Source organism: Amphiprion ocellaris, chromosome 9, assembly GCF_022539595.1.
Source record: "Amphiprion ocellaris isolate individual 3 ecotype Okinawa chromosome 9, ASM2253959v1, whole genome shotgun sequence".
NCBI classification, from domain to species: Eukaryota; Metazoa; Chordata; class Actinopteri; family Pomacentridae; genus Amphiprion; species Amphiprion ocellaris.
In genome coordinates, this window is record NC_072774.1 from 22,724,794 (window position 1) to 22,748,152 (window position 23,359).

The following is a 23,359-nucleotide window of genomic DNA, read 5'->3' on the forward strand; positions in this document are numbered from 1 at the left end:
TATAGTATGACGTTTTAAGAGCAACATGCTATGCTATGATGTTTTTAGAGTGACATGCTATACTGTGACGTTTCAAGAGCGACATGCTATACTATGACGTTTTTTGGGCGACATGCTATACTATGACGTTTTTAGAGCGACATGCTATACTATGACGTTTTAAGAGCGACATGCTATGCTATGACGTTTTTAGAACGACATGCTATACTGCGATGTTTCAAGAGCGGCATGCTATACCATGTCATTTTTTGGGCTACATGGTATATCATGAAGTTTTTAGAGCAACATGCTATACTATGACATTTTTCGAGCGACATGCTATGCTATGACGTTTTTTGAGCGACATGCTATACCATGACGTTTTTATAGCAACATGCTATACTATGACGTTTTTTGGACCAAAGGCTATGATGTATTTAGAGTGACATTCTATACTATGACGTTTGTTGGACCAAAGGCTATACTATGACGTTTTTAGAGCGACATGCTATACTATGACGTTTTTAGAGCGACATGCTATACTACAATGTTTTTAGAGCGACATGCTATACTATGACATTTTTAGATCGACATGCTATAGTATGACATTTTTAGAGCGACATGCTATGCTATGACGTTTTTAGAACGACATGCTATACTGTGACATTTCAAGGGCGACATGCTATACCATGACGTTTTTTGGGCGAAATGCTATATTATGAAGTTTTTAGAGTAACATGCTATACTATGACATTTTTAGAGCGACATGCTACGGTATGACGTTCTTAGAGCAACATGCTATACTGTGACATTTCAAGAGCGACATGCTAAACTATGACGTTTTTAGAGCGACATGCTATACTCTGATGTTTTAAGAGCAACATGCTATGCTATGACGTTTTTAGAGTGACATGCTATACTGTGACATTTCAAGAGCGACATGCTATACTATGAAATTTTTAGAGCGACATGCTATGCTATGACGTTTTTTGAGCCACATGCTATACTATGACGTTTTTAGAGCGACATGCTATGCTATGACGTTTTTAGAGCCACATGCTATACTATGACGTTTTTAGATGGACATGCTATAGTATGACGTTTTTAGAGCGACATGCTATGACGTTTTTTGAGCCACATGCTATACTGACACTTTTACAGTGACATGCTATACTATGACGTTTTTAGAGCAACATGCTATACTATGATGTTTTTAGAGTGACATCCTACACTATGACGTTTTTAGAGCGACATGCTATACTATGACGATTCTAGAGCGACATGCTATACGATGACGTTTTTAGAGCGACGTGCTATACTCTGACGTTTTAAGAGCAACAGGCTATGCTATGACGTTTCTAGAGCGACATGCTATACTATGACGTTCCTAGAGCGACATGCTATACTCTGACGTTTTAAGAGCAACATGCTATGACGTTTTTAGAGCGACATGCTATGCTATGACGTTTTTTGAGCCACATGCTATACTGACATTTTTACAGTGACATGCTATACTATGACGTTTTTAGAGCAACATGCTATACTATGACGTTTTCAGAGTGACATGCTATACTATGACGTTTTTAGAGTGACATGCTATACTCTGACGTTTTAAGAGCAACAGGCTATGCTATGACGTTTTTAGAGCAACATGCTATGCTATGACGTTTTTAGAGCAACATGCTATACTATGACGTTTCTAGAGCGACTTGCTATACTATGACGTTTCTAGAGCAACATGCTATACTACAACGTTTTTAGAGCGACATGCTATACTATGACGTTTTTAGAGCGACATGCTATACTGTGACGTTTTTAGAGCGACATGCTATGCTATGACGTTTTAAGAGCAACATGCTATACTGTGACGTTTCAAGAGCGACATGCTATACTATGACGTTTAAACAGCGACATGCTATACTATGACGTTTTTTGGGCGACATGCTATACTATGACATTTTTAGAGCGACATGCTATACTCTGACGTTTTTTGGGCGACATGCTATACTATGACATTTTTAGAGCGACATGCTATAGTAGGACGTTTTTAGAGCGACATGCTATGCTATGACGTTTTTAGAGCGACATGCTATACGATGACGCTTTTAGAGCGACATGCTATACTATGATGTTTTTAGAGCGACATGCTATACGATGACGCTTTTAGAGCGACATGCTATACTATGATGTTTTTAGAGCGACATGCTATACTATGACTTTTGTTGGGCGACACTATATTATAGGCTTTTTAAATTGACATATTACTGACAGGTTTTTTTGTTTTAGTTTTTTAGCAACATATAAGAATTTGAACATTTTAAAAAATGACTATACTTTTACTTGTGCAATGAAATATTATTCTATGGCATTTTTTAGACGACATATACTCTGATGCTTTCTTGAAAAACATACTATTTTGACAATATACTGCACTGACATTTTTTGAACCACATATAAATGACAATTTTAGGCAACAACCTATCATTTTGCACTTTTTGAACCACATAATTAGTTGGGTTTCTTTTACCGACATGCTATACTATGAACTACAGGCCATACTATGTTATTCTTGAAAAGCATACTATACTTTGACATTTTCTGAACTACATCCTACACTATGGCGTTATACACAGAGTGCTTTGGTTACATGTTGATGTATACAGTAATCTAGATTTTTTTCTGTTTTGTTTTTTGACAGGATTACCACAGACCTGACCGTGAACACCATTGACACCCACCTGAGGGAGACGCTGCCTAAGATCTCAAGGCTGCTTGGTCGTGGTCTTTCTGGTCCTGCTCCAGAACGCCTTCATCAACTATGTCTTCTTTTGAAGAGGCCCTCAGATGCTGCAATCTCTGACCTTCAGGAGGAATTGCTACTTTCACTCTGTAACGAGACAGCGGTTATTTTAGAGACCCAGCTCCTGGCGGCTTTGAGTGAAAGTTTAACACCCATCAAAACAGAACTACAGACAGTTAAATCTGAGCTGTCGGTCAGTATTTTAAACATCAAGTCCGACCCGGCTGCCCTAAAGCACGCTGTGGGTGAAACGGAAACTTCACTCTCCACATCACTGACGTCATCGTCACACTCCAAAGCAGAGCACCTGTCTGCTGAACTTTTAAAAGTGGACTATAAATGTGAAGAATGTGAGCAGCAGCCTGTGAGTAGCGGAACAGATGTGATCAGAAAGAAGTCATTTTCTTTTTTCTTTTCTTTCTTGCTGACTTGATGCTGTCAGATGCAGATGTTGGAAGTGATTCTGATCTTTCAGGATAAAAAAGCTGCTTTTCCTTCACAGACTTTTCAGGAAATTATTCTCTCAGGTTTTCTCTGCTATTTATATTTTTATTATCTGTGATTATTTCATTATTTCTTTATTGTAAAAATAAAGTTTGAGGCATAAGGACTCATTTAGTTGTTTTAATCCTGAAATCTTTGATGTAGCAGAACTAAACTTCCATATTCCTTCTTGTACTTCTGATACTAGAACTAAACGTATCTTCAACATGGATCATCTGCTTTTAATGAATCAGCAGCAACTTCACAAAAACAAATGAGACAATTTTCAACAAATTAATGAAACTGATGTCATTTAAAACTATCAGTCTGTTTTAGTGTCAAATTAAAGCTGATTACTGACAACTAGAACATTAACGTTACTGTTTTAATCACATTTAAGTTTCCTGAACGTTACATTAATGTCAACCAGCCACAGTTTTATGAACTTAATGAACCACATTACAGGAACAACACGCTTCAGCTGTTTACATGAAACTCAACACGTTAGCTTGATGCTACGTTAGCTTTAACCAGGCTACGACTGAGCAGCTAGCTCGGTTAGCATCGCTAACATTAAAGCTAATATTTACTATGCTAACTTTCTTCTCTGGTCAACATACACTGAAACAAACTCCACCAACATCTGGAGTGCATGGCGCACATTACATCTGACACTAAAGCTGCATATAAAGTGCATTAAAAGCGGCACTGATACGAAAATAAACATTTACTTACCGAACTATTAGAGTCCTTTCAGTGTCTGCTGGTAGAATCAGCCGAAGGTAGAAAACTGGTTAAAACAAGCCAACGGGCAGGGAAACTGTCTGTGGAAAATGTTCTGCTGCTCCACCGATAAATAAACCAACAGTTATTATATCAGAATTAATCCAAACGAGGAGAACAGAGTCTCTGCTGCCTCCTCCATAGGACCTGTCAATCATTCCGGACCGGACTGTCAATCAAGTAGTCCCGCCCCCTGGCTTCGCAAAACTTTACCGCGCTATAAAAAAAATCAATATTGATTTATTTTAAGATCGGCCACCTGATCTCTCATTTTGACCATGAAAACTAACGAAAAAAAATTTATATACAGTCTATGCACCGTACTCAGTTTGGCTCCACACTTCCTGATGACCACTTCCGGTCTCAGAAAATGAAAAAACGGACCTTTTTTCGTTTCTCTCTTACTGATTTTACTTTCTTGTTATTCTAAATACAAAACGAAAATCAAAGCATTTTTTAAAAAAAATCGTATATCCCTTTTTGATCATGGAAAGGAAAAACACCTTGTATTTCAATTTTAATTTTTGTAATTTAAAACGAAAATCAAATAACCACTCGTTTTTTGTTTTTCAATACCGGTTTCAGAACGGAAAATCCAATTACCAGATCCGTACACGGACCGTGGTGGATGTCTGGTGTGTGTGTGGGCTGTGTGTCTGAATGTTTTTGTACAAAAAAAAAAAAAAAAAGTTCGACTGAAATGAGTGAGCTCATATCTGTGCAGGCTACAGCCGAAAACTACAGTTGTTGTTGTCGGCTGAAAAACTACAACTCCCGGCAACAACGTCACTTCCTGTTGATGGGGACGGGAGCCTCTCGGGTATGGACACATAAGAATCATGTGACAGGTCATGGCCACAAAGTGATCACGCTTATTTCAACGTAAGAAGTCCTCCAAATACCGGTGGTCTGGTTTATAAAGAGTTTTGTTGTGTGCGCTTTATTGTGTATTTTTACAGACCCATCACTGCAACGAAAAAGCACGCTGAGACCTGGTGAATGTGTGAAATGTTAGTGTAACTCCCCAGATTTTATATGCAAAAAGAATTATCGATCTATCTCATCTGGTTTAAAATCTACAGCCAATCAAAAATCAATATGCAAAACGTAGCGCCGGCGCTACGCTGGGTTCTAAAGGGTTAATAATAGACCAGACCAAGACCAGTGGCAGCACTAATGTCCTCAGTATCCTACCCCCACTCTGCCAATGATCCAGGCGGCCAGTGGACAGAGAGGTGTAGCACACCTTTCCAGACCAGGCACAATGACCAACAGGAAAGATGTCCCGAAAGACCTGCTGAGACCTGAGGATGGCAGCACAGCATTTTCACTCAGTTGTGCACATTGAGCTGTAACCGGAAACACGTGCGAACACCAATACATAAACACACATGTCAGCAAATACACATCAAATTCTTTCAACAGCTATACACAAAACTGAAGAGAAACATGTACACATAGAAAAGACAGAAACACGTCCTATTTAAACATGATGCTGATAAAAGCTCGATTTTTATATGAAACTGATCGTCTCTGGAGAGCAAATTCAGTTTCTGACTAATTCAGAGGTAACAGAATCTGTCAGAATGCATCAAGAGTTCTGAGATCAGGCCAAATTCAGGGCTTAAAACATAAAAGCAATTGGCTGTAATAGAGTTGTGACACTTGAAACACATTGCTATCCCATTCAAAATTGATATTGAAAATTTAGCTGCTCTCTTCTACTGTCACCTTCTTGTTAATTTGCTTGGAAGAGACTTCCTGTGTCGCTTGGGAGTAGTTGTGATTGGTAATTAGAAAGGCAATTTCAACCACGGACGTCAGTTAAGCACATTTGCACAGACAAAAGGAACAGAAATGAGGAGGGCCACACATGCACATACTTCCTCTTGCATCCTTTTTTTTTTCTTCCTCTTAAATCCTGGCACACAGACACAACACATGACAGCTGAAGGACGACATTACAGAGTTAACGTCAGTATTTCAGAATGCACGGCTCACCACAAAAAAGTATTTGCTGCCTTCCTGATGTCTTCTATTTTTGCATATTTCTCACACTTACATGTTCCAGACCATCAAGCATCAAACTAGTATTTCTATTTATTTGTTATTTTGATATTAGACAGATACCCCACAAAACCAAAATGCAGTTTTTAAATGATGACTTACTGAATATCTATTGAAAATCTATATCACCCCTGTGAAAAAACAAATCCCCCCTAAACATAATGACTGTTTGGGCCACTCTTGGAAGCAACAACTGCAGTTAAACATTTGTTACAGCTTGTGATCAGTCTTTTACATTGCAATAGAGGAAATTTGACCCACTCTTCTCTGAAAAATAGTTTTAATTCGGTCACATTAGATGGTTTTCAAGTATGAACTGCCCCTTTAAGGTCTGGCCGCAGCATCTCAATTGCATTCAAGTCTGGACTGTCACTCGGCCACTACAAAATCTTAGTTTGCTTGTTCTTTTTGAGCCATTCAGAGGTGGACTTGCTCGTGTGCTCTGGGTTACTGTCATGCTGCGTAACCTATTTGTGCTTAAGTTTTAGGTCATGAACTGATGGTGGATTTTCTGGTAGAGAGCACAATTCATGGCTCCATCTATTGTGTGAAGTTGTCCAGGTTATGTGGAAACAAAGCAGCCCCAAACCATCACACTACCACCACGTTTCACTGGTGTCATGTTCCACATGTGGAATTTAGTATTAGCTTTACAGCAGATGTAACAGGACACATGTCTTTCAAAAAGTTCCACCTTTGACTAATCAGTCCACAGGATGTTATCTCAAAAGTCTTGCGGCTCATCTAGATATTGTTTTGCCAGACAAATCTTCATGTTCTTTTTGGTCAGTAGTGATTTTCGCCTTGCAACTCTCCCATGGATGTCCTTTTTTCCAAGTGTCTTGCTTATTGTGGAATCATGGAGACTGACTTTAACTGAGGCAAGTGAGGCCTGTAGATCTTTTGACGTTCGTGTGGTTTCTTCTGTGACCTCCTGGATGAGATGTTGAGGTGCTCTTGGAGAAAATTCTCCTGGGAAGGTTCATCACTGTTCCATGTTTTTTTTCCGTTTGTAGATAATGGCTCTAACTGTGGTTCACTGGAGTCCCAGAGCCTCAGCAATGTCTTTGTAACTCTTTTCAGATTGATGAAGGTCAGTGACTTTGTTTCGCAACTGTTCTTGAATCTCTTTAGAATGTGGCATCATGTGCTGCTTTTTGAGATCCTTTAGCTACTTCACAATGCCAGACAAGTTGTATTTAAGTAATGTTTAGATTAAACATGTGCAGCAGTAATCATATGTAGGTGTGGCCGGTGAAACTGAACTCAACTACTAAATGAACTTGATCATTTGGTAGACTGGTAGGTAAGGTTTCAGTTACTTTTCTACATAGAACAACGTAGGGCTGGACAGCATTTATCCTTCAATAAATGAAATCATGATTCAAAAACTGCATTTTGTGTGTTCTTGGGTTATCTTTGTCTTATATTAGAATTAGTTTGATGATCAGAAACATTTAAGTGTGACAAATCTGCATAAATTAAAGATATCCGTCAGGGAGTAAGTGCTTTTTCACAGCACTGTATCTCTCAAGCCAAACCACAAAACATTGAAGGGCAAGATCAAGGATTGTGGGTAAAATAAAGCCTAGGTTGCTAATATTGGGAGGAAACTGAGATAGTAGAGGTTGCAAAAGTCAGGGAAGCTGGCTAGTTGGATAAATGTAGATTACAAAACTTGCAAGAGATAAATTTAGCAGTTCATGTACATGTTCCCAATGTATGTGATCTATGCAGCATTATCTCACCGGTTCCATCAGACAGTTAAAGATTTTCTGTGGTCGACCTAGCCAGTATATATTTTTTAAATATACCAGTCCATCCAGGGTCTTAATACTGGCTAGCATATTTATTTAAAGGCTTTAGTTATAATAAGACTTTGTCAAAATGTTGTGAACATCCTGCAGTCTTTAATTTTGCGTGAAACGGTAATTTACTTTGACTTACTTTTTACAGTGTTAATGATTCTGTTGGAGAAAAACATGGTATTTATCAGCAGCACAGTAGTTGAGGTGTAGTACTGTGTTACTGGAAATGCCAAATGTAGCTGAAATCCTGTACAAACCTCAACCTTGCAAACTTCTTCCTACAAATAAAGATAAATGTCACTTGCCCACATTGCTGCAATAACACAAGTTAGATTTCCTAGGCTGGACCTACAAGACATGCCACTCACAAATAAAAATTAAAGGTCAAAATATGAAGTTTTGCCATCTTCACTCTCATACCTATTCTGCACCAGCAGAAGAGCTGCATACACTCACTTAAATTTGCAATTTGAGAATTAATAAATAATTTCCCTCTACACAAAAGACTGCTAAGCATTCGCTCCTTTGCAGGATTTAGGTACTCTATAAAAACATGGACAGTTTTTGGCATCTCAAGAAAGCCTATCTCATGTGGTTATCCGGTACTTGAGTTGTTAGAGTAGTATGTAAATGTAAGGCTCACAATAACATCAAAAGATCCTGTTTCACACGGTGTTGCAAGGCAGATGCAGCTGTAAGGAGCTGCACAAGTGAAAATTACATCACAGCTTGATTCTGTTACGCCAACAGCTGATTTAGGGAAACTACAGAGAAACATATCACAAGAACTGAGACAAGTCAGGTGAAAGGTGGAGTACATACTCACAGATGGGGTTTGGTGAGGCCCAGAGGGTAAAAATAAAAATGCTTTTATCAAGATGGCTGTTTCCTTTTTTATGCTACATTGGCACAGGACCATGTGTCATAGTGGGGCAGGTGTACAGAAATAAATGAGGTTCATAGTACATGAAATAAACAAGCATATTTACTAAAAGTTACTAAAGCTAGCCTAAACGTCAGCGTATGGTCGTTGTTCAAAACATCGAACATTCAAAGCATTTCCTACATCCAAAGCAGATGCAGGGGCAGTAGCAGTAGCATTATACTGTGAGAAAAGATACATCTCGTTTACTCGTTAAAATGAAGGCAACAGATTAGAAGCAATACCATAAATTAAATATAATTATATTTGTCTTTGAGTAAATATAAAATATTTTAGGCCCCTTTAAAATAATTAATTTGATATATAAGTTTACTTCAAAAAGTTCTTGGGCCCCATCAGAAAAAGGCACAGGAGAACGTTTGTTCTTGCATTATTTTTCATCATAACTTCAGTGCACTTTATCTACTAATGTTCAATGTTTGCTATCACTGTGTGAAAGAAGCTCACATCTTGAGATTTCCGATACTTTTCAACAGCATGAAGGACTTCATCCTCACTCTGAAAATGGCGACCAAGAAAGTAGGACTTCAGTTTGGGAAACAGAGAGAAGTCAGATGATGCCAGGTCAAGTGAATAAGGTGTATTGGGCAACAGTTCTAAGCCATGTTTGGCTGCTAATGTCACTACCACCTGCACTGTGTGGACAGGCACATAGAGGCTTTCGTCTCCTTTTATTTTTTTTATGCTTCAAACATTTGCGTTTTTGTGAACACTACTATAAGGCTTGATAGTATACAGTTATGACACAAAATGTGAGTTACATCCCTTGTTTCTGTGTGAAGCAAATAACTTTTTGAAGCACTTTTGTGCATAGATTCAAATAGAAAACAAAGGATTAATTAACACTTAAGCAAAAATACTGAGTTGTATGAAAAACAGAAAGTTCTAAATTGATAAATAGTACTAATGATGATTGAATTATTTCAACATGTCAGTGGTATATAAACAGGCCTATATTATCAGGATATATTATCATAATCAGGGCATCCATCCATCCATTATCTATACACCACTTAATCCTCATTAGGGTCGTGGGATGGTCGGAGTCTATTCCAGCTGACTTAGGGTGAAGGCAGGAGACACCCTGGACAGGTCAGCAGACTATCACAGGGCTACATAGAAACAAACAATCACACTCACACCTATGGACAATTTAGAATCAGATTTTCCCTCCTCAGCATGTTTGTGGACTGTTCCTGGAGAAAACCCACACATGCACAAGGAGAACATGCAAAGTCCATGCAGAAAGATGCCAGGCTGGGACACAAACCGGGTATCTTCTCACTGTGAGGTGACAGTGCTAACCACTGAGCCACCCTGCAGCCCTATAATCAGCATTGATTTTAATTTGTTAAGTCAAATATAAATAATCTGAACAACAGCAAACTCAAGCTTTAATATTTAAAGCAAAGGGACACATTTGCTTTTCTACCAGACACTGCATTTCTCATGCTCTGTCATTTAGGGGTTTTTTTTTAGCAATGTCTGGGGGGAAAAAACATCCTTTGGGAATAATACAGCTTTATCTGATCTTATCTTACCTCTATATTGTACATTAAACAAAACCAAACCCAAAAAAATCTTAATACTGTAAACATCTGAAGTAAAAAAAAAAAAATCACATTAATTATGAATCAAAATGTTTGGAGAGGAGCGCACTAGATCTGCTCTCTTCAAATATATTGTGGGAAGATGATTAGTTGCAGCAAACAGTATTTTTAGATTAAGAATTACCTGATTATATTAAGCTGGATTTGCTTAATATTCTCTGTACTTGGAATTTCATGAGCAGAATAATTATGCTGTATTTACTTCCAAACAATTTTATTTCATATTATTTAATGATGTCTGTTGAAACTTGTTCCTTTGTGTGAGTCAAGGATCACACAATGTTGCAAAACGTTCCACTTTATTAACTAAACACTTACCTAAAAGATAGCTTGCAGAGACGACATCCTGGCCACATGACAACAACAAACCGTGCACAGCATAGTGTGTATATGTGATTGGCTGAGCTGCAACAGACGTCAGAGACATAAGTACGGTGGCTCATTACGAACAAACTTAACAGTCATTTAGTCAAATGATCTGCATCCTTTACCTTTAGCTCACACCCTATATACTAAACAGCAATAACAAAACTTCAGGTGTATATTTACGACACAGTCTTTTTAAGTAAACAAGTAGGCTGAACTCTGTAATAGAAAACAGTTTAAAGTGGGTAAACATATCACTTTAACAGGTAAGTCCTCGTATCACTAATAAACATAGTGCATTACCACGTGCATGGATGAAATGTAGCACAATTGTTCAGTACACACAACTTTTCAAAATTACTGATAACCACATAAACCATATTGTACAGAAAACATTATTTCTTCTTCATTACAAGTACTTTGGTTTGGGTTTACAGATGCGCCCTGAACATGTTGTGTACTGAGCATTTTTGTTCTCAGTGGGGACATGTGTGATAGGTTTGGGCTGTCAAGGGGACATACTATGTGGTTGTATGGGGTTCGGCTCAGATGGATGCAGTGTGGGGGGAATACAGTCCATTGTAGAAGAGTCAGTGTCCTGGGAGTCAGGTTCTTCTGTTTGAGGCTGTGATGGTGGCGGCTGTGCAACAGGAAGAATGTGACGGCGGTTTCTCCTATATGTCTTCCCTTTGAACTGGATGATGTAGGAGCGTGGCTCTTTACCTATCTCTTTGATAGCTCCTAGCTTGTCATATCCTGTTGGGGTATGCATTCGGACCACTTGTCCTTCTGCCAGAGGCTCCAGTGAGCGGCTCGACTTGTCATAGTAGCGCTTTGAAGTAGCCTTTTTATTGAGGAGTTGGGCATGGACTTGCTGGGTGTCCCTTGGAGTTGGTTCCAGTAGTTTAGTACATACAGGGATGGCTGCACGTGTCTGTCGTGACATTAGGTGTTCTGCAGGTGAGCCTAGTGTTGGGTCACGGGGAATGTTTCTCAAGTTCAGTAGGTTAAGAAAAATGTCAGTTTTGTCTCTGTGAGATTTTTCCATCAGCTGCTTAGCACTGCGTACTGCTCTTTCAGCTAGGCCATTTGACTGAGGAAAATCAGGGCTGCTGGTGGTGTGGACAAAATCCCACTGTTTGGCAAAGTCTTTAAATTGTTGACAGGTGTATTGTCTAGCATTGTCAAAAATGAGTGTGTGTGGCGTTCCATGAACTGAGAAATGTCTTTTCAGTTTCGTGATCACAGATGTCGCTGTGAGGTCACGAAGGAGGTCGATTTCAAACCATCCAGAATATGAATCCACAAGCACTTGATAGTGTTGGCCATGCCATTCAAAAATGTCTGTAGCCACTGTGGACCATGGGATATCTGGAACTGTGTGAGGGTGTAGAGGCTCTTTTTGTTGATGAGGCTTTGTGCTGTTGCACACGACACATGACAGCAATTCTTCTGTGATGTTGTTTGATAGTGAAGGCCAGAAAAATATGCTTCTTGCTCTGAGTTTGGTCGCCTCTATACCTGGGTGACCTTTGTGTACAATGTTTATGTATTCCTTACGCAGAGATGTGGGGATGACTGCCTTATGACCTTTCATCACAATTCCATCCTCCACTGTTAGTTCATCTCTGTAAGGAAAGAAGGATCCGATAGCAGGCTGCAGCTGGGTTTGTCTGGTGGGCCATCCTTGCTGGATAACTGCTCTGAGGATTTGCAGTGTCTCATCTTCTGCTGTGTGCTTTTTGAGTTCCTCCAGACGGGCTGTGGAGATATAACTCACAGACATGACTTGAAAAGCATCACTTTCAGCTGGGCTCTGGGTGTCTTGTGTGTTTAGAGCTCTTGAAAGAGTGTCAGCTAAATACATGTTTACCTTTTTTGTACACCAAGCTGATGTCGTAGCTCTGCAGCTGAAGTAACATTCTCTGAAGGCGGGCAGGCGCTGCATGAATGGGCTTCTTGAGAATAGTCACCAGAGGTTGGTGGTCTGTTTCCACGATTATGGGCTTTCCATACACATATTGTTTGAATTTTGTGCACGCAAACACAACAGTAAAAAGTTCCTTCTCTATTTGCGCATATCGTGTTTCAGTTTCTGTGAGGATGCGCGATGCAAAAGCACCAGGTCTGCCATTTTGCATGCAAGCGGCTCCAAGTCCATAGCATGATGCATCACAGGTGAGTGTGATCGGTTCGCTGACATCATAGTAAGCTAGCACAGGTAGGCTAGACAGGCAAGATTTGAGGCGGTCAAATGCCTCCTGATGCTGCTGAAAACAGCACCATGCAGTCTCTTTGTGAGTCAGTTTCCTCTGTGATGCTGCAATGTCACTGAAGTTTGGAACGTACTTGCCAGGATAATTGACCATGCCAAGGAAGCGTTGTAGTGAAGTAACATCAGTGGGGACAGGCATGTCAGTGACTGCTGCAGTTTTGGATGGGTCCACTTTCAGGCCTTGGCTTGTGAAGATGTGGCCTACATAGCCGACCTGGTCCAAGCGAGATTTGCATTTGTGTGGATTTAACCTGAGGTTGACCTCTCTTGCTCGTTCAAGCACTATTTTCAAGTTGTCATCGTGTTCAGCTACACTACGTCCACCGACAATGACGTCATCAACAATGACTGCACATGGATAACCTGCAAACAGCTGATCCATTGTACGCTGAAACACCTCACTTGCTGAGCTGATACCAAAGGGCATGTGAAGAAATCTGTAGCGTCCAAAAGGAGTGCTAAATGTTGTTATCATTGAGGATTTCTTGTCAAGACGTATCTGCCAGAAAGAATTCTTTGCATCTAGCACAGAAAACACTGTTGCCCCCGACATTTGTGCAGCAACCTCTTCAACACTCCGCATAGGGTGGTGAGGCCTTTTTAGTGCTGTGTTAAGGTCTTTGGGGTTGATGCAAAGTCTGATGTCTTGTTTGTCTTTTTTATGTGTGGCTACCATTGATTAGACCCAGTCTGTGGGCTCACTGACCGGAGTTATGACAACAATGTTCTGCATACGATCAAGTTCAGCTTTGACGCTTTCCTGCATCGCAACCGGGATGCGATGTGCTGGTCTGACTACAGGCGGTACATCAGGGTCCACTGTCATGGAGTATGTGACTGGCAGTTCTCCAAGGTCATCACTGAAAATGTCTTTGTGTTCTGAGAATGTCTGTGTGCTGAACTCCTTATTGCTTTCCGTGGAAACGTGATGGACATCAGGGCTCATTATCATGATTCCCATGTTCACATATGCACAGAATCCCAGTAGTGGTGTCACATCTTTATCCACTATGAAGAAAGGCAAAAAGTGGTGCTGCTCCTTTAAGAACCACTTCAGTGTAACGTTGCCTTTTGTCTCTATTTTTGTGCCTCCATAAGCAATGAGATTTGTTATTTTCTTTTGTTCAGCAAGTTGCTCACCATTATTGGCCTGGTTGAATGTTTGCAGAGACATCACATTACATTTTGCTCCAGTGTCCACTTTCATTTCAGTTGGTCTGTCATTTATGTATATAGTAACAAAGCCTTCATCCTGCTCTTGAGGTTCAGAGTTCACACAGTCAACATAATTGTCCACTTTAACACCATTAACGTAAAATATCTCGTCTTCCCTTAGTGTAGACTGATCTATCGTCACTTCGTGTACAGGGTGTCTGAAAGGCTTTCTGTCTGGGTTACGCCTGTTCTGACTCTGCGGCCTTGACTTGCAGCACTTCCTGTAGTAGTTCATTTTCTTGCAGTTGTGGCATTGTTGTCCAAAAGCAGGGCATTTGTCTCGCGTAGCTGCATGACTATTTCCACAGTTGTTGCATTTTGTGATGATCTGTGTAATCTTTGGCTGGTACTTTTTGTTAGAAACCGGTCTTATTACATCAACATTGGTGGCTTGCGTGGCCAGTGTCTTGCTATTTTCTTCAGTCATTTCATGAATGCGACATATTGAAATGGCTTTTGGAAGTGTTAAGTCACTATCTCTCAACAGAGATTTCCTTAAAGAGTCACTGGTGATGCCACAAACAATCCTGTCACAGATAAGCTCATCAGCTAGATCTCCAAAGTGACAGCTTTTAGCTCTGATCCTTAAATCACTGATGAAAGACTCAATGCTCTCACCTTGCCTTTGATTTCTTGAGTGGAATTTGTGTCTTCCCATTGTTTTGTTGCTTTGAGGATTGCAGATTTCATTAAAGTTTCTTTTCAGGCACTCTGGGTCCTCTCTGGACTCCGCTGGGATGATGACGGCTCCGTCCGGGCCGGGTGCGCGAACCTCCGCTGCATATACAAACGAGCGCTCTCGTTCAATGGCTTCCGCTCCTGCCAGGTTGAGGAGAATATAAGCCCTTGTCTTCGCAGGTTTATCGGAGTGTGCTGCAGCAACAAAAATATCATACTCCCGTTCAAAAATACGCCAATTCTCGGCGACATCTTCATTGAACACGACGGGGTCTGGTCTGCGAAATCCGTCCGCCATCGCGTCAGCAAAAAAACAACAGGTTGTCCGGCGAAACAGCTACTCACAGGCGAAAAGTCCGTTAAACTTCTGACATTATGTTGAAACTTGTTCCTTTGTGTGAGTCAAGGATCACACAATGTTGCAAAACGTTCTACTTTATTAACTAAACACTTAACTAAACGATAGCTGGCAGAGACGACATCCTGATCACATGACAACAACAAACCGCGCACAGCATAGTGTGTATATGTGATTGGCTGAGCTGCAACAGACGTCAGAGACATAAGTACGGTGGCTCATTGCGAACAAACTCAACAGTCATTTAGTCAAATGATCTACAATTAGGGTGACCAGATCTCAATAAACCAATTGTGGGACAAAGAGCATATTTGTGTGGGACAATGTGTGACACCTTACCAAAGCTGAGAGGTGGGTCTCGCATGTACTGTGTCGCTTCACGTCGTTCTCCCCACCGTGTGAAACGGAAAACGAACTCTGGCAAACTTCACAGAAAACTCTCTGAGAATCACCTTGCACCGGCTTCACCCAGTGATATGTAGTTTCCCAGTCTTTGTTGAAGCTGCATCTTCTTTTCTTTGCTGTACTTTCCATTATCTCCGCCAAAATCCATAGTTTAGTGTTTGTGTCTGCTTTGCGGTGTGTCGCGACCGGTCGCCACTGGCACAATTTACGGCAACTGACAACAAGGTGCGGCAGCAAGACACCGACAGGTTAATCTGGTCGTGATCGCACATCTGCGCTGTTTGACTAACATAGAAAAAGCCAGATAAAAAACAAAACTCCTAGCATCTGTCCTTTAGAGTTTTAACTTTTGAAAATTATAGCTGCCAATCAAAATGCGGGACAGCGTCTCAATGGGTGGGACGTGGAAAAAGGGATGAAAATGCTGTGCAGTTCCGCACAAAGCGGGACACTTGGTCACCCTAGCTACAATATCCACAAAAGTAAAGCAGAAAATTATATTGAATATTTTTTATGTAGCATATAGTTTAATGTTTACATTACCACAGATCCACAGAAAGCAGAAGTGACAGCAATCATTCTCACCACTTTCCACTTCACTGATTTGATGCCATGCATATAAGCTACCCAGTGAAGGAGCAGTAGAAAGAGAAAATGACACGATAAAAAGAAGCTGGATAAATGTTGTACAGAAACAAGATTAAAATTGAGATGCACTGCTAGTAATGCTTATGTACATTAGAGTTCAAGCAAGAAACACAAGGGAGAAAATTCTTTTTATACAGGAATGTTTCCCCAACCAGCTGAGGGTGACTCTGCTCCTTTTTTACTTTTCTCAGAATATTTAACCACACCTTTCATCGCTACATCTAGTCTCCCTAGTTACCATTGCTTCTTAATCACTCGCTACTTTTTAGCTTCTCCTGAAAGTAATGGGAATTATTTCACCCCCATAATCTCTTCATGACCTGTCTTTTATTCTGGTTTGGTTCCTGCCCCCACAGGTATGCTCATTTTACCAATCATCTGGAACATGGAAGCTAACATAAATGTCATTGATGATCACTCTCTCCACTGTACAATGCATGGTTGGTTAATAACTGCATTGAAACACTCCCAAAATTGAAACTTATTGCTTGTTACCCTGGACTGTCATTTCTCTTCCCCTGGCTGACAGACAGGCAGGTGGGGGAGGTAGGAGGGGTATCAAAGCTTCTGTGATGTTGGAGAAGGACTTAATGGGACTGAGTTGATGGTTGATATCCCTTCAGATCTTCAAGAGGGGTAAAGGGGCATGGAGAGAAACAATGTAAGCCAACACTGCAAACATCACATACATACACGTCAGTTGATGCACATACCAGACACAACCAGTAGTAAGGGTACGGTTGTTGAAATGTGCTGATTAGCAGAGTGACTGTAATAAATCTGTTGTTTTTATGGAGGATTGATGCTAGTAGACATTGGTCAGCAACTAACCCTAGGGTTGTTTATTTGCAGGTTTACACAGAAAATAATAAGTACAGCTGTTTTGACCCACACTCACCTTCTTGCAGCAGAAACACTCTACTTACTTCAAGTCAAAGTGTTCACAAGAGAAAAATTCCCATCATCTATAGACTGACATTGTGTGGCAGGTTTGTACTTTATTTTTTATTTGCATTTTTTCCTGACATATGTTGTAGACAGGGTTTGTCTGTGTTTCTCATTGAGACATTGCTGCTTGTTAGTGCTGTACTGGGAATAAAATCAGTTACACAGCTACAGTTTTGTTGTCCTCTGAATATTACTATGGCAAAGCCCGAATATTACCATATTGATCCAAAGATGTTAATACTTTAGTATCTTGGTCACTGAAGGTTCTATTGGGTATTTTTTTTATACAATTATAAATGAACTGAAATCCTTCTTTGCTTCTATGGTTTGTCTATTTTTTAGCTAAATTATAGGAAACATCTGAATTTATATTCTATAACCTGTAGACAGTGTATCTATTATCAGATTTACACCACCAGTCAAAAGTTTGGACACACCTTCTCATTCAGTGGTTTTTATTTAATTATTTTTTACGTTGTAGATTAGGAATAAAGACATCAAAACTATAAAAGAATACATATGGAATTATATTGTCAGCAAAAAAGTTTTAATCTTCAGTCTTGATCTACAATGTAGAAAGTAATACAAATAAATAAAAAGCACTGAAAGAGAAGGTGTGTCCAAACTTCTTACTGCTAGTGCAGATTAATGCCCTTTGGATTAACACTTCTGAGGTATCAAAGAGTGTCATCCACTCAGGATTATCTTTTCTGAAAGGTTGTGTATTTTGTATCTTAGGTTTCATATGTGTGTGTGAGTGTGTGTGTCTGTGTTACAATCTACATCTGTGGCTCTGTGCTGCTGGCTCAACAATGGGGCAAGCTGTGTATTGTGAGTGTGAATAGGGCTCAGTGGCAGTGTGGGGGATTAGCATGAGAATGGTGTGTGGGTGCTGGAAGGCCAGTCCTTCATTTGTGTCACTCTGCAGCTCATGCTCTCTCACCTCCACCCTCTGCTCCTCCAAACACTCGGCTGGGGCTCAACTCAGCTCTCCACCTCTTCATCGTTGCCTTACTTTGCTCATAATCTGTCTCACATCAGCCTTTGTTGTTCTCCTCTTCCTCCAGACAGGGACTGATGACAACATGGAGAACAACCACACCTTCCTTTACTTTGCTTATGGTAGCAACCTGCTGAAGGAGCGGCTCCGGCTCAAGAATCCCTCTGCGACAGTACACTGTGTGGCCAGGCTCAAGGTACAGCCTGAAATTAGAACCATATAAACTATACACGCTTTTAAAAAATATATTTCTTTTCCTCTGTTTCAGGACTATAAATTAGTTTTTGGGAACCATAAAGGCCTTGCCAGTGACCGGTGGCATGGAGGTGTGGCTACCATAGAGCACAGCCCAGGAGACGAGGTCTGGGGTGTGGTGTGGAGGATGAATATGTCTGATCTGGAGTCTCTAGACAGGTAACGGTTCCTTTTTCCGGTTTTCTAATCGCCTCTCATGGATGTCATCGAATGTTTTCCCGTGAAACTGACATCTGCCTCGTGTGTGTTTTTTGTGCACACAGTCAAGAGAATGTGACGTTAGGTGCATACAGTCCTGTGGAGCTATCAGTGAAGACAAAAGGTCAGGAGCTCAACTGTCGTACTTACATAATGAACAGCTGTGTGTATGCCCCACCATCGCCTCAGTACCTACAGGTGAGACTGATTTACCTACATTCTTGGTTGTGAGTGCTTTAATGTAATGCTGGAGGAGTGATTCCCTCTAGACACTTGAGAGTGGCAAAAAAAAAAGTTCAAGTCACAGTAAATAATTTGTTCTGGCTGTTATTTTACATAAAAATATCATATACAGTCAAGTCCGAAATTATTCATACCCCAAGCAAATTTTAACTTAAAGTTACTTTTAAATGCAAATAAAAGCTGACAATTTATTTTATCCACATGATGCCTCTTGTACATCATCTCATTATCTTTTGGGAAACACCTGCATCATTTCCAATCAAAAAAAATAACAACTTGCTGGTTGAACAAAAGTAACTTTAAGGCCAAATTTGCTAGGGGTATGAATAATTTCGGGCATGACTGTATGAAATAACTATTTACTAGTAGATCTGTCAAACAAATGCATCAGTATAAATATGATTGTGTTTCCTTTATCAGTAGAGAGGGAGAGTACTGTTCCTATACTGCTGTTAGATTGTGTTGTCTTATTATATCACTAGAAGGCTGAACAGAAAGATGTTTCTGTAAAATGGCATACAGCAAGTTCAATCGACACCTCTCTAAAAGGTTTCCTGAAAAAAATGCAGAGATTTATTGTAGTATTAGAATACATTAGCCAGCTACACATACTTAATAAACTAGCAACAGATCACTAGATTTATCCTTTAAACATTTCAATGAATAGCACAGTGAAGAAATCATCGGATTATTGGTGATAACCAAGAAATTAAAGTCAAATTCTTTCTTGCATGGATTATTTTAGTTTACTAGGAGGACAGAAAATGCTCTAACAGCCTGTCAACCAACTAGCCAGCCAGTTTGTAATAAATAAAAGTCAGCAGATACAAAAATATAGGTAACTGTACAACACTTGAAGAGCAAGGTAAACTTTTAGTCCCAAAAGGTACTGCAGGAAGCAATATCCAATAAGGAAGACATTTTGATCTCAGCTGCTGGTGACAGGAGAGGCTGAGCATTAAGGAACTTGCTGAAGAATTTCAGAAGTTAACTGAAATTTATTCTGATTTCATTCCAATCAACATTAAATCTGCTCAGTAACAATGGGGTTAGGTTTAGTTTGCGATTATAAGAATGAAGCACTGATTTCAAGTTCTGACTGGCATCTTGTACAGCAACAAAAAGACTGTAATAAGCTGATATCACTTTAAGAGTTGCATAGGTGCAGTTTCATTTATTTTTCTACAACATCTGGTCTTGACAACTAAGACACAGTTTTATGTTTTAATGCTGTTTTATGTTATGAAATGTTCATTCAATGCAAAACTCTCTGCTAACATAAGGGAGATATTGTTGTCTAAATATTAAAATAGTAAACACTCATTTTAAGGACAAAATAGTGCTCAGATTTCAGACTTTTGGCATGTAATGAAAAAATAAAGATGAACCAAAGTGTTTTAATAACTTGAAAGTAGCCATATGTGAATGTTTTGTGAAACATTTTAAGATTTTGAATAACTCTATCCACCTAAGTAAACAAAACACTTCTGGTGCTGGACAAAACTGACAATCATTTGCAGACCTTTTAGAGCTCCTCCAAAATGTTTGTAGAATATAAACTGAAGTTTTTAGAAGGATGACTTAACTAAAGTAGGTTCTGAACAAGATATTTACATTCTACAGTAGGGTACACTGAGAAATTAAACTGACAAAAACATATAACACTATATATATTTTGTTGATTATATAGACATAATTTATCAACTGGACTTTAAAACTAACTATCCTTAAAAGTAAAGGTACTTAGTAATTCTTAAAAACACTAATTTGGTATTGACAAATAAAAACGAATAATTATTTTGATTCTGGGCTAAAGGATAGGATAGTAACGCAGTTCTTGTTTGACTCAATAAGCCACTAATTGGTCACACAATAAATTGTTTTTAGTGAGCCGCTCTGACTCTGTGATGTCATACATGGTTGTTAAATGTTGTTTTGATTTAGAATGACAAAAGAATGAGATCATGAATCGGGTCAGGTACATCATTATCTTTTCACTTATCTATCCGTTTGTCTGTGTGAAGCATCTAGAAAAGGGATTAGTCTGCTCACACCCCTATTCACCTGACTGTGTGATAAACAGGTCACAACAGTCAGGACATACCATGCCACGCTACGTTTTACAGTTCTCACAGCGCATGAGCTTGAATACCAGATTGTTCTTTTGCTCATGTGTGAGCTCCAAACATACCTAATGCTGTGTCTTTGTGGTAAAACCTTTGTCATCTATAGTGTGACAACTATATTGTTCCCACTGGCGTGCTGGTTTGTGTCTATGTGTGAGCTGCTGGGCGTTCTCAAATTAATTGTGATCTTGCGATACCGACGCACTGGAAATCACATGGCTGTAACACTACAAAACAAGAAAAGCACTCAGAGAGCGCAGTACTCTGTCAAGGCTGCGCAGCCACTGTATGATTTCTGACAAATTAAATCTTTAATAATGTGTGGTCCGCAGCGGTCGATTTGTAGTAGGATCGCAATCATGTGATCGTCAGCAGGTAGCTGACATAGTGTTCACTTGTTGTCATGGTTACAGTGACACCCTGGTGCTATCTCGCAATGATACAGAATCCTTTACCAAATCCATGGATCCAGACTATAAGCCACATCACTGCCAAAATCTAATCAGTTGGTCCTTGTGTCATTTCTGACCTTCCCTGAAAATTTCATCGAAATCCATGAGTCTGTTTTTGAGTAAAACAGACAGACAAACAGACAGACCAAGGCTGATCATCACATAACTCCACCCCCTTCCTTGGCAGAGTAACAATACAGTGTCCAGTAAAGAGCAAGTCCCCACAACAGTCTAAAGTACCGAACTCAGTTAGATTTATTACCAGCTGAAATTGTCTGAAGGAGGTTTACATGACCATGAGCTGTGGTTTTATGCATGTGAACATGTAGAAATGTAATGTAAAGTGATCCATAAAGACACTGACCACAGATACCTTGCAGCTGGTCTAGACAGCAATTGACGGGGTTACAGCCATATGATTTGTGCAACAGTGGAATTTATGGATTTGTGGATTTGTGTTTCCTGTTATGAGAGAAAAAGAGACATTCAATATATTCTTGTCAATGAATGCAGGTGATTGTGATGGGAGCAGAACAGAACGGCTTGCCAAAGGACTACCAGGAGAAACTGCGAGCAATCAAGACCAACATGTATGAAGGTCCCCTACCCATGTTGGCTGAACTGGAGCAAGTCAGAAGAAGAGCCAAAGAGAGGGCCAAGCATCGTTCTGATGCCTAATCATCCAGCAGAACCCTGGTCCACTATTTACTATAGGAACATCTTTGTGACACTGTATTGACCCTAACACTGTAGTTGAACAACTTCACCTTAACTAGCTGGTTTGTCTTAGAGATAATCTTACTTCCAGCTGCAGGGTCTGTAAGTAAAAATGTGACCCATGTCAATGAGTGATAGAATACAGGAATACAGCAGTGATGGGTCTGTGGTCTAACTTGAGCTGCCTATGCAGGTAAAAATAATAGATGCCTGTAGACAGAGATGTGACAGGGACAAATTAAAGGAAAAACCAATTCAATTCAATTCAATTCAATTTTATTTATATAGCGCCAAAAACCACTTTGCATCGATTCAGTAACTCTCTGGAACTCTACTGGAGGGTTGAAACACCATTCTTCCGAAAGTTATTTCACCAGTTTTTGTTTTAATGATAATAGTGGTACATCATCAAACATGTCGGTCCAAAATCTCACATATGTGTTCAGTTGCATTAAAGGAAGAAAAAAAGTGTTTGTCATAGGATAAACAGTAGGTGGACACTCAGAACAACTTTGTATTGATGGTCACCTTCATCTCTAAGGGGACAAGTGAATGGTTTTTCTTTGAATTTGTCACTGTTTATATTTCAGTGCTTCCAGTAACAGTCAAATCCACTCATTCAAGGATTTCTCTTCCCTTTTTAGTATTTTCTTCTTTGTAGAACAATTCTGAAAACGTCAAAACATGAAGTAACAGATGTGGAATTTTGTAGTGGGCAAAAAGAGGTAAAGAGAATAATTTCTTTGTCTTTTATATTCTTTAAAGTAGCCATCCTTTGCATTGATAGTGGCTTTGCACACTGTTCATTCTCTAAACTATGTCCATGAGGTTGTCACCTGGAGCTTCTCCAGTCGTGGAGTTCCCACATACTGTATAGAGAGGACTTGAGGGCTGCTTTTCCATTTCTCTACAGCCCAGCTCATCCCAAAGCATTTCAGCTGACTGACTGAGGAGGACCGGCTATCTGATGTTCTACTTTTTGACCTTTTAACATAGCCTGGC

The 23,359-nt window shown here is 39.8% G+C and overlaps 1 protein-coding gene across 1 annotated transcript; it reads left to right on the forward strand.

Annotated features, from left to right (window-relative positions):
- The first annotated feature begins 18,277 nt into the window (after positions 1-18,277).
- On the forward strand, positions 18,278-22,621 carry ggctb (gamma-glutamylcyclotransferase b). Its single transcript, XM_035948763.2, has 4 exons — positions 18,278-18,562; positions 18,635-18,780; positions 18,885-19,017; positions 22,154-22,621. Exons 1-4 carry the CDS (start codon positions 18,452-18,454, stop codon positions 22,316-22,318), a joined length of 555 nt encoding a protein of 184 aa, XP_035804656.2. The 5' UTR covers positions 18,278-18,451; the 3' UTR covers positions 22,319-22,621.
- The last annotated feature ends 738 nt before the right edge of the window (positions 22,622-23,359 follow it).